The 16,201-nt window shown below is 43.4% G+C and overlaps 1 protein-coding gene across 1 annotated transcript; it reads right to left on the bottom strand.

Annotated features, from left to right (window-relative positions):
• Positions 1-1,109: 1,109 nt before the first annotated feature.
• Positions 1,110-15,786, bottom strand: PFDN4 (prefoldin subunit 4). Its single transcript, XM_003419901.4, has 4 exons — positions 15,527-15,786; positions 9,540-9,647; positions 8,333-8,473; positions 1,110-6,546 (listed from the first exon to the last, which is right to left on the bottom strand). The coding sequence occupies exons 1-4, from the start codon at positions 15,548-15,550 to the stop codon at positions 6,415-6,417; spliced, it is 405 nt and encodes a 134-aa protein (XP_003419949.1). The 5' UTR covers positions 15,551-15,786; the 3' UTR covers positions 1,110-6,414.
• Between the last annotated feature and the right edge of the window lie 415 nt (positions 15,787-16,201).

Here is a 16,201-nt window from a genome sequence, read left to right as displayed (position 1 = left end):
TAATTTAACAACAGTTCTTTTACCACTGCCAGCTACTGTAATTTGGATTTTATGATAAATTTGTGCTGAATGATTTAAATAACAATTAATTGATTATTAATTAAATAGAAGTCCACTTCAGGCCAATCGTTTTCCATTGGAACCACATCCTAGTCAGGCTACAATTCAATTTCCTAGTCCCTTTGCTCACTCCTGTCTGTGCTCTTGCAGGTTTTATTGAATTCTATCAGATGAACTTTACCAACAAGCCCAGGGTTACTCCAAACTGCAGTATAACTGTGAATATCAGAGATGTTATTACAAAACAGAGTCCCTGGTGGTGCAGTGGTTAAAGCACCCAGCCGCGAACCAAAAGGTCGGCGGTTTGAACCTACCAGCCTCTCTGTAGGAGAAAGATGTGGCAGTTGGCTTCTGTGAAGATTTACAGCCTCGGAAACCCCATGGGGCAGTTCTACTCTGTCCTGTAGGGTCATTATGAGTTTGGATTTGACTTGACAGCAATAAGAGTTTGGGGTTTTTTTATTATAAAACAAATCAGAAATTATGACTGTCGTATTCATTGTCCCTTCCAAACAGAAACTATCCAGGTGCATCCCTGAAAGATTCTGCATTTGCAAATGAGTACTGCAATGGAGTGGTTGACAGCAGAGGTTTGGGGCTCCGCTGCTTGAGTTTGAATCCCAGCTCCTCTGTTTAAGGCCTGTGGAACCTTGGGCAGATTACTGAATTTCTCCAGGCCCCCATTTCCTCATCTGTAAAATGATGCTATTAACAGTATTACCCGGTAGGGTTGTAAGGACTAAGTGAAGAAAGTGCTCACAGTGCCTGGCCCAGGATAAGTGCTACATGGATGATGGCTATTTATTATCAGCCCTTCTCTGATTTCTTCCGCCAGATGGGGGTTTAGCTGCGATGAAAGTGAACCCCACTCTACCATTTGCTCTGAAGCTGTTGTTGACGTTAATGTCAATTACTTTGCTCAAAGTCAGTGCCCAACATGGAGTTGTTGTTTTTTTTTCCCCAAGGTCTGGTCCTCTCAAAAAATGATTCTTTCTCATGAGATACTGGTATATATTACTGTTTCTAATGTGGAATATTACTGTTTCTAATGTGGAATATTACTCTTCTTTTAGTGGGTTTTTTCTAATGTGGTATATTACTCATCATTTTTCTTTCTTTGCCTTAGCCACTGGAAGTACATTACTCTAATGTGTGGATTCTTGTGACCAATTTATCTACTTTCCCCCTTTTTTCTCACATTATTTCTGTCCTATTTTTTTCCTAGTCTACTAATGCTATATCTAATTCTTATATGTATAAACATATGCATTTATATAGAGAGAAGCTATATAAAATTCTCTGGGGTAAGTAGAGGGACACAAAGTCACCCAACAAAGTTAAATTTTGAAAGTGTAATTCATGCATTCCATAACCACCCATTTGCTAGTATCACAGCTCTGCCTGGACTCTTACTAGCTGTGAGACTTGGGGCAAGTTGTTTAGTCTCTCTAAACCTCTCTCTACCTCTGCACCACGAGGGATGATACCACCATTTACTTTAAAGAGTTATTGTGAGGAAAGAATGAATTAATACGTAAAAAGCACTCAGAATAGCGCTAACACATAAACACTCAACAAATGTTAGTTGTTGGTGTCACAGTCATTAAAATGATTTTTAACCAATGGATTCTTAGCCATGGAGGCTCAACCAGAGAACTAGGTACCACAAAATACCAACACAAAAACATGCCCTAATTACTGTTCCCCAAACTATTTTTAGTATCAAAGCTTTAAGCCAACTTTTAAATATATACCATGTAACCTTTAATAAAGAGTATTATTCTTGGCCATTGCTGGTTTTCCACCGAAATGGAGAATCACAATGCTCCATTTTATGTCAAATGACAAAAACCAACCAAAAAAAAAAATAGAAAGCAATGCAGTTAAATGTCAGTGAGAACCTCACAGTAGGCCCTTTTTCCCCAGTTTATATTTGTGCAGTAACTAACATACCTTTATCAAAACTTGGTCTTGTGAATGGTTTCCTGCACACAAAAGAATCCGTGATAAATATATAGACTATAGATAGCTATGTACCCACGCCCCCAGCTCAAGACACAGAACATAGATTGAAGCCCCCCTGTATTTGCCTTCTCAATCATATCTTCTTTCTCCAATCTGACTTATTTCTATCATTTATTCCTCCAGGAAGAGTTTTCATAAAATGCACATCTAATTCTGGGTTTTGCAGAGTACCCGGCAGGCTGTTGACTGGCCCTACAGCGTGCTCTTCCTTCACAGGAATCCTCTTCCCTCCAGTGCTCCAGCCACCATCTCCACCTCTTGATTTTCCCATCACCTTCTCTCCCGGATCCTTCCCACCTACTTATACCTGTGCTCAGATAGTTCCTGATGGTAAAAAAAACCCTTTGCATCTGCACTGCAGTGGCCTTGAATAACAGCTCACCTCCTTCCCTCCATTACTGACCTTCTTCTAAAAGCACTTTTTGCTTGCTGCCTCCAAATCTCACATTACCAGGTGCTTCATCTTTTATCATGTTTTTCACCAGCGGCCAGGCCACCTCCCGCCTCCACCTCTAAACTGCAGGTCTTCAGGGCTCCCGTGTCTTGTTGCTTTCTCCATTGCTGCAACTCTGCAGTGTTTTAGGATTCTCTGTGGTATGCCGGTCCTCTCCCTGACAGACTGGGTTACTGTAGCCAGGCCAGTCCTTTACCAATTTTTGCTAAATCAGAATCACCTGGAAGGCTTGTTAAGACACTCGAGTTTCTATGACTACTGTGGAAGGCAAGGTCCGTTATAACACTCGGTCATTACCCAATGGAGGAATTTTTTTTCCAGGTTTTAGTCCTGTGAAAACCTTTGCATTTCTAACAAGTTCCCAGGTGACACTGATGTCATATCTCCATTTTAATGAAATCTCCAAGTGATTCTGAGTGTATCTTAAAGTCTGAGAAGCACTACTCTGAGTGAGGATGGTTCTCAAACACACCTCCTGTCTTGCATTCCAAAGCTTCAAGCCACCTCCAACTAACAACTCCGAGTGTCCAACGCTAAACTCAAGCTTTTCTCTCACCCTCCCTTTCCCCACACTGCAAACCAGATCCTCCTTCTAGCTTTCCTACCTCTGTTAACAGTACTGGCAGGTTTCCAGAGGTCACAATGCCAAATGTGGGCTCAGTGGAGATTGGGTTGAGCTGGCGAGGGCATGCTTTGTCTAACAGGTCAGCAGCTAAAGACTGTCCTTTGGAAGTATGGTCCCAATGCTGCCTAACTTACTCAATTTTTACCTGAGCTCTCATGATTTTATTGTGGTAACAAATCCAAAATTTCTTTAAACTCTCGGAGCCAGAGAAAATCTGTCTGCTGTATTTGGCCCATTGTTTGGCCTGAGCTAAAAACCAAGGTATCTTTGGCTTTCTCCACCTGCCCTTCACCTTTGGTTCCCAAATCACTGTCAAAACTTATACATTTCACCTCCTCTCTAAGTCCCAGCCTTCCTTTTCTTTCTTTTCCTGCCAACTGACTCCTTGAAGCACCAGAGAAAGGGGAGTTAACATCTGGTACCCCTACCTCCATCTCTTTGTCGTAAGATCCACCTGACAACTGCCAAATTACCTTCTTTAAAACACTGCTCCAATCATGCGTATCACCTTTCTGCTCAAAACCCTTTACAGACTCCCTGCCCCCAGCTGTCAAAACCCAGTCTAGCTCATACAACATGCCCTTTCTCCTCCTTCCCTCAATAAGCCGTGCTTTTGACTGGAGCTTAAGGCTTGGAGAGGGTGCCGATGGTTGGGGAGATGGAAAGATGAGGTCAGGCTTGAGAGGTATTTAACAGTTACAGACAGCAGCGCTAAGCAGCGTCTCCTAAGACCCTCAGCACAGAGCATAACTGATGATTATCTCGTGTCTACTTCCCATCGAAAGCCTGAGAAGACACACCATATTCTGCACGAGTTTGCAAACTGGCAGTGTGACGGTCAACTTGTTCTACAGACATCTTTGGTCTGTATACCTTAAAAAAATAAATAGCTGCAGTGTTTAAAAAGTAGTGACTGCATGTCAAAACTCAAGATTGTCACTTAAAACAAAATTATAAGCACTGACAAACCTAGACCAGAAACGTCTTTGGGGGAACTACTTGCTGTGGGTCAAATTGCCCCCTCACATAGAGCACACTCTACATTCTTCACCAAACCCAGTGAATTTACTCCTGTCAAAACTAAGGCCAAGGACACTAACATCAAATCTTAGTGAATAAAGAGAAACATAGGAAGTTAACAATGCGTTCCCTTTCTCACTGGTGTTAGATGTTTGTTTTCTTGTATCAGGCTTACTTGCTAAGTGCTGGGCAAAACGTTAAGTCCCAGTGATATATAATTCACTCTCCCTGCACAGAAGTCAGATGAGCGTTCACTGTCCCAGTGTCTCCACAGTTAACCTTTGATCATCCTCCTGTGCTGGGTGTCCTCCATTGGCCCCTCCAGACCCACCCATTCCCAACCCACCTCAGCCCTGTGAGAATGACTTCCATGGAGTGCCTCCGGATGCCCGCTGGATTTGGCCAATGGTGGGCACCAGCTGGATTTGGGAGGGAGAACGAGGTCAGGGTTAGCCCCCTGGCTCTATCCCTGCAGATGCCACAGGTGGGCCATGTCCCTCCTTAGAAGGTCTTGGCTCCTGAAGGCAGCCCTTCCCTGTATTCCAGTGAGAAGGGGACAGTTGTTCCCTCCCCTGGCCTCTGAGAGAACAAAAGTTCCCTAGTGCTCATCTCCAGCATTGCCATTTTGGCGAAAGGCCGCTGGAATTATTGTCATTTGGGCGTGCTGTCCGTTTCCTGCGGGGGCTGGCACACCTCCCCTCATCGCTCCTCTAACACTAACCAGGTACACACAGGAAAACACACGCTGGTCAGAGTCGTTTCTAGAATTTGGGAAGATTCTGCAGCAATTTAAAACGTTGGCCTTTATGTTAAGGCTTTTAGAAATTATGTATTCATCCATCTTTAAGCCTGAACTAATGTTTATAAACATGTAACAACAAAAAAAAAACATACACAATGTTTACCTTTGAAGGTTAAAAAATGAAATTTCCTCTAAAATTATATATATTTAATCCTGAAAATAGTCTCATTTGTATTTCAGTCCTTCCAATGGTATTGCGGCCCATCAGTGCCATCTGCTGGAAAGTTCATACAACTAGGTTTTCCAAACACCAAAACATACGTGTATTGGAAAAAGGGGGTAGATATATTTTTAGATAGTCTCTTTATTTAAGAAATAAGCCTTACTTTACAAAATACATCTGCTTAACTTCTACATTATCATCAAAATAAACCTCAGTTAATTATAAGGCCTAAAATAAAGTGTAAAACTTACAACTAAAAGAATACACTCAACATTTCTATTACAGTGAAACCTGTAAAAGCTGGATCCCGTGTAAGGCGGAAACCTGTCAGAAAAGGAAAACTCCAATATTTTCTACTAACAGGGAGCAACAGAAAAGTGGTAAGATTGCACCCTGTCAAAGGCAGAAAACTTGTGAGACCTGGAAAAACAAAGCCATTCCACCCAGCTCCGGCTCTCAGATGTTTCACTGTAATACATTTCTTGGTTCCTAAACATTCGTGTTTTGTTCTGTTTGTATGCATCTCAACATACCTCAACGTGTCTGAATACTATTCTTTTACCAAAATCTACACTATTGATACATGTGTTTAAAAAAAAAAAACAAAAAACAAACCCGTTGCCTTCAAGTCGATTCTAGCCCATAGCAACCCTAGAGGACAGAGTAAAATTGCCCCATAGGGCTTCCAAGAAGCGGCTGGTAGATTTGAACTGCCGACCTTTTGTTAGCAGCTGTGTCACTTAACCACCGCACCACCAGGGCTCCAATATATGTAAAGGGTATGTTAAAAATATTTTATATATTGTATACATACTTAAATAAAATATACACACATCTATTGTTTAATATGTGACAACACCTTAGTTGTGAAATAACTAAAGTAGACACACGTAGGGCTGGGTCTTCCCGTAGAGCTTTCACTGTCATTAAACAGCAACTTGAAACCAGGCATACATAAACAACATGGCACAATTGTTAGATTTCCTTGTAAATGAAGACTGAAACAAATTGCTTAACTGATTTTAATAACATGACATAAAGCCCCTAGACTTGATATAATTGTTATGCAAAATACATAGATGAATACTGTCTTCTTTTAAAAATATAAAATAAATAAGCAAGACATGTGAAAATAGGCAAGTTTCCATTAAATAAATGAAAATTTAAAAAAAAATTTTGCTTTCCATATCATTTGAAGAAGGGAAATTATCATTTTAAACAATATTCAAGTTTATTAAACAAATAAAAAAAGTATTATAAAATGTTTAACTTTCATCGGCTTCAAGGTTTATGTTGCTCCCAAATTTTGCATATAATTGAATTTTCAAATCTGCTAACACCCGCTGAATGGATTCCACTCTGGATTCTAAGGCATCAATTTCTTCCTGCAAATTTTTCTGGAAAAAGAAAAAACAGTTTAATTCTGTTCAATTGGATAATTTCTGAGAAGCTGTGGCTGAAACAATATGGGGGAGAAATTTTAGGTCAAGAAGTTTCTAAACTTGGATAGGCGGTGAACAACGCTGATAATTAGATCTAAACCAAAAGTTTGCTTACGGGCATTTTAATTCATGGTCCATATTTGCTTATCACAGAATCAAACAAGCTTTTTTCTCAGTTTTTAGTGATTTAAAACATAATAGCTAAAATAAAGCCAATTTCTAAATTATCCTATCCTAAGAAAAAAAGGAAGCCCTTTGACAGAAAGGTCAGCAGGTCAAACCCACCAGTGGCTCTATTGGAAAAAGATGTGGCAGTCTGCTCTCACAAAGATTACAGCCTTGGAAACCCTATGGGACAGTTCTACTCTGTCTTATAGGGTCACTATAAGTTAGAATCAACTCAACGACAACAGGTTTTTTTTTTTTTTAAATAAAAAAGAACCAGATGCATAAGACATTTGATTAACCATTTATCATGGGTCAGGCTTCTGACACAGCTTCTCCCAACTTTCCACAAAAATAACTATGAGGCTACGGGAAACTATAAAAACCCATGATACCACCAATAATTAAGACTAACGACCTGCGGCCAAAATCTAGCAGGAATTTCCATCAGCTACAAGGCTCCTGGAGCTAGACTCAGGGAGAGAAGGGAAATGAGTGTGTGGTTTAATAAGACAGAGCAGCTCTGTCCACGTGAAATGTCGACGTTCCTGCCTGGCTAGGATCAAAAAAGGCTTTTTCCTAAACACGACAACGGAAACACGAAATCACAGGAATAGCACACCCATTAATATCGGGAGCAAAAGGAAGAAGGCCGAGGATTGGCAACGTTATTTGCTTTGAAATCTAGCCAACGGTTCTCCAAGTGCAGTGCCTGGACCAGGGTCGGCAACTTCACCATTGCCTGGGAACTTGTGAGAAATACAAGTTCCTGGGCCCTGTTCCAGGCCTACTGAGTTAGAAATTCTAGGGTAGGGTGATGATACATGCAGTCACGGAGTCGGAATCGACTTGACGGAAATGGGTTTGGTTTTGGTCTAGTAAGGACGATTCTGATGCTTGCTGAAAGCCTGAAAATCATTGTTAGAAGACCGGAAACAGAAATAAGACGTATGGCCATTACTTGTTGGATGCTGTCCAGTTATCTCCAACTCATAGTGACACCATGTATGACAGAACAAAATGTTGCCCAGTCCTGAGCCATTCGCGCAATTCCTGCTACGGAATTGAATGAACGAATGTTAAATGGAACAAGAAAATACTACTAGAATGTTAACTGACCAAAACGCAAGGCAAAAACTATTCAGAGAAAAAGAACGAACATAAAAGAAACACATGAAAATGTAAACGACAGATGATTCTGTGTAGTGGGGTTACAGGTGATTTTTCTTTTTTAGAATAGTTTGTATTTTCTAAATACTTTTTGTTTAGCATGCAAGATTCTGGAGTCAGAAGATCACTCCCTGAGTATCACTTCGACTAAGTCCCGAAGCCTCTCTAAGCCTCTCTCCTTCATGTCTAAATGGGGGTCATCACAGCACCTACCTCAGAAGGCCACTGTTAGAGTTAAGTAAAATCATGCATGGACAGCATTCAGAGCACACCAGGACACTGTCAGAACTCTGTGACTATCAGCTAGTACCCATTATTTTCCCAACCATTACATCTTTTTTATAAATTATATAAACCTCTATTTAAAAATGAGACTTCATCCCTCAGAGAAAGACTTCCAACATACCTTTGCTTCTTCTAACATTTCTTGTGTTTCCTCTTGAGAATGGCTAATGAAAACATCACCAACTTGATAAGGTATCATCAAGCAGTCGTCGTCTGCCAACATGATGTCATCACAAGCATCTTCTAAATTTTGGAGTTGTTTCTACACACCCAAGAGTAAAGAGCAATGAAAACTGTATTCAAAATTCCCCGATAGAGGCTAAAAGCCAATTTTAATTTTGGGATACCAACTCTCTGAGAAACCCTCTCATGAAGGTATTGCCGTTGTTCGGTACCATCAAATCAATTCCAACTACAAGGACCCCACGTGACAGAGTAGAACTTCCCAGGGGGTTTTCTAGGCTCCTTTATAGGAGCAGATCGCCAGGTCTTTCTCCCTTGGAGCCAGTGAGTGAGTTCAAACTGTCAACCTCTCAGTTAACAGCGAAGTGCTTAACCATTGTAACACCAGAGCTCATTATAAATAAGACTTTAATTCCTGACATTTTAAGATTTTTTTTCTCATAAGCAAGCACTTAAGACCTAACCAGGTATTTTTGGCTTGCTATAGGGACCCTGTGGTGGGCCCTGTGGTGGGCAGCACATATCTATGACCACCCAAAACTTCTCCTCTACTGGCAGTTCCCCACTTTGTGAACTCCACCTTCCTAAGGTAGAACTGAAACAAAAACTGAACCAAGAAAACAGACATTTCTCAGTCTCTCTTGCTGCTAGGGTGTAAGCAAATAATAATTTGGATCCCACCAATCAAACGCACTTGAACTGGACCTCAATTCAGGGAAGCTGCATGAGAGAGAGGCTGAACACAAGGCCCCTGGTTTGCTGGGGCAGGCGGCAGCGACAGGAGCTCAGGCTTCCGAGGTCTGCAGGATAGCTTCCTCACGTGGAGGAAGCAGCTGGTTCTGGGCTCAGCGTAGACAACAGCAGTTCCATCACCAGTCAAGTTTCCTGAGGTGAGGTTCAGGCCCTGCTCCTGGAAACTCGGCCTGGACCCAAACCTCTCAGAGATTCTCTCAGCTATCTAACATCCCCTTTAAAAAAAAAAAATGCTTTTCTTCTTCAACAAGAGTGGGTCATGCCATCTTCAACAAAGAACCCATTTAAGTAACTGAACGCTTATTACTTATTAACTGAGCTCAGTTAAAAGAAAAAAAAAAACATATTATAAAGGACTTTTATTTTTCTCAAATAAGAAATATTTTCCATACCTTTTTTACATCTATTTCTTCCTTGAGCTCTGTGATTCTACTCGTGTTCCGTGCAAACTTGTTTATTTTTTGTTGGTCTTCAAAAGTAACATTTACATCTTCTGCAGCCTAAAAAAAAAGTTTAATCTTTCTGTGAAATAAATTTTAATGAAGTGGTTGTAGGTTAACATGTTACATACTCTGAAATCACTCAATAAGCTATTTGCTCTCATATAGTCAAGAATCAAAAGAGGTAAAGAACACCAAAGACACATGCCTTGTTTATGTTTTGTTCTATAAGCTTAAGATTCATTCCTAACTCTACAACTTTTTCTATGGAATAATGCCTAAGCTACAAAACATTTCACACATACACAACAATTAGGTCCTAACAAAAATAGACTCAAGGCAGCAAAATTTTTCACGAGTTTACTAAGGCTCTCAGATATCCGAAAGCTTCTGTAGCTTTTAATCCAACTGATACACTGGCCAGAGAGGGTCGCTACGCATGCCAGTGGCTGAGTCCTCCCAGAGTGAAAATTGTTTATTTTAATGTAGAACCTGTTTACATGTCTTAATTATGAATTAGGCATAATTCCACAAAACTATAAGAATTGTCTAGTTAAAAATATTTAATGTGATTAAATTTGCAAATAAAGTGCTTGGATGACATAAAGCATCTATAAAATAATGACAATAATAGCTGATATTTAGTGAGCTCTTATTACATGCCAAGTACTCTCTAAATGCTTTATCATCTCCACTAAACCGCCAATCGATCTTAGCAAGCAGAATCATTAGTGCCGCTGTTTTACAGATGGAGAAACTGCGACAACGGACAGTTTAAGGAATCTGTTCAAAGTTACAGGGTTAGTATGCAGTGTATACATATATATATATAGCACTGAGTATTCAACCCTGTGCATAATTTTTATAAATACAAAAGCTGGGAGCTTCACTAAAGGAAAAAACTCAGATATCTTGGCATTCAGACTGTTTTGCCTGTATGAGAACGATCAAATCCCTGAACAGGAAGGGAAGAGAGACCTCTAAAAAGTACCAGCTTGCTTGCAGAGTTTACACCATTTCGCTGAACCACGGAGCTCCTGAAAACCTTAATATATAACTACAGATAAATTTGTCAACAAGAGGACTTCACAGGGTAGCTCACGTGAAAGCGCCCAGCACAGAGCCTGCCTGACACACAGTCAAGGCTTAATACATGGCTTCTGAATCAGAATCTAAATCATATTTTATCAGACTCACACACTATTTTTTGAAAAGCTGTAGTGAGGTATTTGGCCACCTGCTTTCCATCTTTCCAAAGCCACCGTTTCCTATTGTAGCCCCACCCAACAGCAGCCACCAGCAGGCACTTGGGCCCTGAAGTCTAAGTTCCTTGTGGTGGTTTCCCCACTGGGCTAAGGGCGAAGTCAGTGTGAGAGTCAAATACGCATTGGTGGCTACCGTATGCCCCCGCTCCGCTCCCGCAGTGGAGTGCTGCTGACAGCAGAAAGTAGGAAGTCAGCACCTCCCATGACTAACTGCGGTGGCTTTGGTTTTAATGTCGCTGTTTTAATTCTCTATTTCTTGAAGCTGCATTTTGACCAGGAGAGGATAAGTCTTCACTGGGGTCATGCGCGTGAAGAGGGCCATTTCTGCCATGAAACCGCACGCAAAATGGAGTGTTGGTATGTGCACTCTTCTGTGAGAAGTCTCCACAGCTTTCACCAGATTCTTAAAGCGACCCGCGACCCTAAAAGGTTAGCAACTCCTAAAAGGTGAGAAACTCAAAGCAGAAAGAAGGCAGGTGTAGCTATTCTGCTCACAAAGTTGTAAAAGCTCTTGGAGAGAGGAGTAACTTCACAATATTTGAGACAGCACAGAGTAGTGGGAAGAGTTAAAATGGATTCAAATCCAATTAATCACCTTGAGCAAATGACTCAAGTCATCCTCAAGTCTGTCATCTGTAAAATGGGGATGATAATTCCTATCTGGAGCCCTGGTGGCACAGTGGTTAAGACCCTCGGCTGCTAACTAAAAGGTCGGTAGTTCAAATCCACCAGCTGCTCCTTGGAAACCCTATGGGACAGTTCTACTCTGTCTTACAGGATCACTAGGAGTTGGAATCAACTCAATGGCAATGGGTGTTTTTTTTTTTTTTAATTCCTACCTGAGTGCCTAGCACAGGGCCTCAGGATGGAGTCACCTGTCAATAAAGGACAGCTAAGTGCTGTATTTCCTGAATATTGTTTACCAAAAGTCATTGCAAATGAAGAACGGACCCAGATCCAGAAGGAAATTCTGTCAGGCCTAACGGAAACGTGATTGTTCACGACTCAAGGTAAAAATGACAATTCCCTGAGCTCTGACTGCACCTTCGGGGATTACAGGAGGAAAGGAACCATGCTCAGTTATGCCCCACACAGACTCTGAGCATCACCCACAGGATCTGCATGACAGCCGGGGTCCCTCACTGTTCCGGAAAGCTCACACAAGGAAATCCTGCGTCAATAGTCAGTCTGCTTTTATTTTTTAAAGGTATCTGCCAAGTCTCTAGGAGGCCTGGTGGCACAAGAGTTAAGTGCTCAGCTGCTATCCCAAAGGTTGGTAGTTTCAACCCACCCACTGGTTCCGCCAGAGAAAGACCTGGTGGTTTGCTCCCATAAAGATTACAGCCTAGAAAACCCTATGGGAGCAGTTCTACTGTCACATGGGGTCACTATGGGTTGGAATCAACTCGATGGCATCTAACAACAACCAAGTTTCTCTATGACGTAAAATTTTGCTTGTATTTGTATTCATCTCTCATGCATCTGGTCTTTCATTCCACAGTCAGGTAGAGTTTACTCCATGTCGAGCTCTGTGACGAGGAGCCACAGTCCCGCTCTCACTGGGTAACATTCCAGAGAAACGTGGGCAACAACAAGATGGGCAAAGTGATCTCAGATAATGGTGGCGGTGAAAGTGAAACAGAGGTGAGGGGTAGAAAGTATTAGGGGGCTGAAGAGTGAAGAGGGACTTCTTCATACACAGGCCAACAATTGCCACTTTAAGGAAGGGCCCTTTGTACTCAGGGGACATTTACTCTCAGAATTCACAGTAAATTCCTCCTGGCCATGTACCAGGTCTTGGAAAGTAGAACTTAAGAGAGGGCTGAATCTTCTCATTTAGAGATTCTCACCAGCAAAGTTGTGATCAGTTGTGAGGCGTAATGTGTTACAAATGGGAAGTACTTGAAGTGGTTAAGAGCTCGGCTGCTAACCAAAAGGGTTGGCGGTTCAAATCCACCAGCTGCTCCTTGGAAACCCTATGGGGCAGTTCTACTCTGTCCTATAGGGTCACTGTGAGTCAGAACTGACTTGATAGCACAAGACAATAACAAGAAGATGCAAACAATTTTATCACAAACGGCAATCATTATGACATGCCGATAAGGTTTCTCCTATCGTGGGCAGAGGGAAAAAGTGTCTGTCTGTGTAGCTAACCTAAAACCAAAACCAAACCAAACCCACTGCCTCCAGTCAATTCCGACTCACAGAGACCCTACAGGACACAGAACTGCCTGCATAGAGTTTCTAAGGAGCACCTGGTAGATTTAAACTGCCGGCCTTTTGGTTAGCAACCATATCTCTTAACCACTATGCCACCCGGGTTTCACCTAGCAGCGATTACTCCTAACATCGAAAACATCCAGAGCAGCATGTAGCATCTACCACGCGACTCTCGATGGCTCCTAAAGCAAAGAAGAAAACTTTCTGTGTGGCCGCCACTTTCTGTTTCCGCACACGCTCTTTTCCCATCCTGGTTCTCCCCCGGCCCTCTATCCTCTGCCATTCTGGCTTTCCTTTTGTTAAATGCACTCAGGCTCTTTGCAGGAGATACTCCCTCTCTGGAATGCCTCGCCCCCTCGGAACTTTCCCTTCCTCTCGGTGTGTAATCTAACAGATCTCTGCTGAAATGACACCTTCTCTGGAGGGCCTTCCCTGAACTCAGACCAAACCTTACTCCAGTCCTCATTTCACAAGTGCCTTTTCTTCACAGTTCTTACCAAAGGTGGAAATTTTATATTTTTTGGTGTGATAATTTGAGAAACAGGCTGCCTTTCCCCCTAGAGCACATGTTCTGTGATGCTCTGAGGACAACGACTTTACTCCTATTCACCTAACACAGAGACTATGCCATATTGCCTGCTCGAAAATCTCTGCTGAATGAAAGGATAAAAGGTTGGCAACCGCTGATTTAACCGAACCCATAATGGAGTACCCGATGGAAAAATTTTGCAATCAAAGTCCAGGGTTCGAATAATTTTTCTACCATTTCCTCCATTTCTCTACACATCAGTTTCCTCATCTGTAAGATGGGGGCTAACATAACTAATATCTTTCAGGGTATTAAAGGTCATACCTAACAGATGGACCAAATTAGCAAACTGAAGGTGAAGTGAATCTCCCAAAGTTTCAGACTTGTTTGAATCACCACGGCCCTGAACCCTCTTCCAGTCCTCAATAAGCATTTGTGAATGACAGACCAGTAGGGTGACCAGCTCATTCCAGTTTTCCCCAGGACTTTACTGGTTTTACCACTGAAAGTCCAGGGTCTCAGGAAACCCCTCAACCCTGAGCAAACCAGGATGGTCTCTGGAGACCAGGGAGAGGTGGCTTAAACTATGCAATACTGAAAAGTAGGAGAGCAAAGGAAGCAAATGCTTCTGAGGTGGCCTCAGAAGCGGAATGAGAACAGACATACAAAAACCTTGGAAAGCAAGCACCTTCAGCCAGGGGATTCTCATGGCATGGGAGTTAAAAACAAGGCTCTGAAGGCAGAAGTCCTGTTTAAATTCTAGCTTTGCCTCTATGCTTGTTTCCTCATCTGTAAAATGAGGATAAAAATATCACATCCCTATAAACCTGTAGTAGCACACAGGAAAGCCGCAATAACTATCGACTGGCATTATGTCCTTGCTCCGCCACCACCACCACCCTCATTTAATTTTTCTTTTACCTGGAGATCTTTAAGCATCGGGGTAGATTTACTGGATTGTAAATCCCAAACTGGAACCCTGGTGGCACAGTGGCTAAGAACTCAGCTGCTAGCCAAAAGGTCGGCAGTTCGAATTCACCAGCCGCTCCTTGGAAACCCTATGGGGCAGTTCTACTCTGTCCTATAGGGTCGCTATGAGTTGGAATCCACTCAGTTGTAACGGGATTCGTAAACCCCAAATAGGAAGCAACTTGCTTAGCAGGAAAAAAGGTGGCTTTGGGAAAAAACAAACCAAACCTGGGTTTGAACCCCAGATATACTATTTATGAGCTGAGTCACTTTGGGGACACTAACCTCTCTGTGTCTAAGTTTCTCCACCTGTAAGGGGGAGAAGGGGAGGATAAGGGATAACGGAAGACTGCTGGGTCCTGACACAGCCTCTGGCTTCAATACCGGTTTTAGCCTTGCGGGCTCAGGGGCATGGAGTATGGACGTGAGCACCTCAGGGCTGGGCGCACCGACGTGAGGCCAGATAATCCGGAGGCGCAGGTCTGGCTCTGCCCCTCACCTGCTCTGTTACCTTGGGCAGGTTCCTCCACCTCTCGGAGGCTCAGTTTCCTTACCTGTGGGCGAGGGTACTACTAGCACCTACCCAGTAGTAGATCCAGGGAAACCGCTTAGTGTGATGGCCAAATGCGGTCACTGAGAGCTTCGGCTTCCCACACCCCAAGGGCCGCGGGGTCCTCAGACCTCCCAGGGGACTCAGCACCGCGAGAGGCGGCCTGAGCCTGCCGAGGGTCCCAACCCGGGCACGTCGCCTCTGTCGGGCGGCGGCCTAAGAAGACGCCCGGGGCCGCCGGGCGCCGGCAAGCCTCGCCGCGGGGCCATCCTCAGGGCTGAGACCTCGAACCCAGGCCCCACGCCGGGGCTCAGAGCTGCGCATCCCCAGCATCCCGCTGCTCCGACCCCCGCGGCCGCCCCCCGCCGGCTGCCGGAGCACCCGACACCCCGAAGGCCCCACTCACCGCCTTCTTCATGGTGGCCGCCATCTTGGGACTCGACTACGGCGCGAGGTGGGGAGGGCCGCAACGGCGCGATTCTCCCCCGTGCCCTCTCTCACTTCCTGTTGGCCCTGATCGCCTGAAAAATACAACACGATCTCCACATTCCCTTCTCGAAACCTTCAACCAACGATAACTAACGACTCGGACTCAGGAAGGAAGATGAAAGCTGAAAGCACTTGGTACATCCCAATTAAAGGGACAGGCAACCCCCTGTGGGCCCACGGAAACAGGGGGGTGTGGCAAGCAGCCACATAATCCAGCAGCCGGCGGTAGGGGGCGCCCAACGCAAAAAAGCGCAGAGGGGCGGGGCCGGGAGGAGGGGCGACTCCGTGGGCGGGGCCTGGAGAGGAGGAAAGGGAACTTCTATTCCATCTGTCCAACAAACTAGCATTTTGATAAAGAGCTAAGAACAAAGGGCTTTGACAATAGGATGTGATATTTACGTGCACTGATAATTCAGAAGGTGTGAAGGAAGAAGTACCCCAATTAATTAATCTATTCCACAATATTATTGGACAACTACTGTAATTTTTTTTACTGTATACAGCTTGAGCCTACCAGCTGCTGACTCAGCACCTCTAGATCGTGATTCTCTTTGTCCCTTTTTTAATACCGGGACTCCTTTGCACTTTTAAA

The sequence above is a fragment of the Loxodonta africana genome, chromosome 24, assembly GCF_030014295.1.
Source record: "Loxodonta africana isolate mLoxAfr1 chromosome 24, mLoxAfr1.hap2, whole genome shotgun sequence".
Taxonomy (NCBI): Eukaryota; Metazoa; Chordata; class Mammalia; order Proboscidea; family Elephantidae; genus Loxodonta; species Loxodonta africana.
Note: the sequence above shows the minus strand (reverse complement) of the source record. Positions and strands in the feature narration are given on the sequence as shown.

What these genes read in the sequence shown, in the direction of transcription:
- PFDN4 (XM_003419901.4), bottom strand. Translation starts at nt 15,550, where the DNA reads ATGGCGGCCACCATGAAGAAGGCG. An exon ending in AAGAAATAGATGTAAAAAAG is followed by an intron (nt 8,474 to 9,539) that starts GTATGGAAAATA and finishes TTGGGTGTGTAG; the next exon opens with AAACAACTCCAAAATTTAGA. An exon ending in AAATGTTAGAAGAAGCAAAG is followed by an intron (nt 6,547 to 8,332) that starts GTATGTTGGAAG and finishes TTCTTTTTCCAG; the next exon opens with AAAAATTTGCAGGAAGAAAT.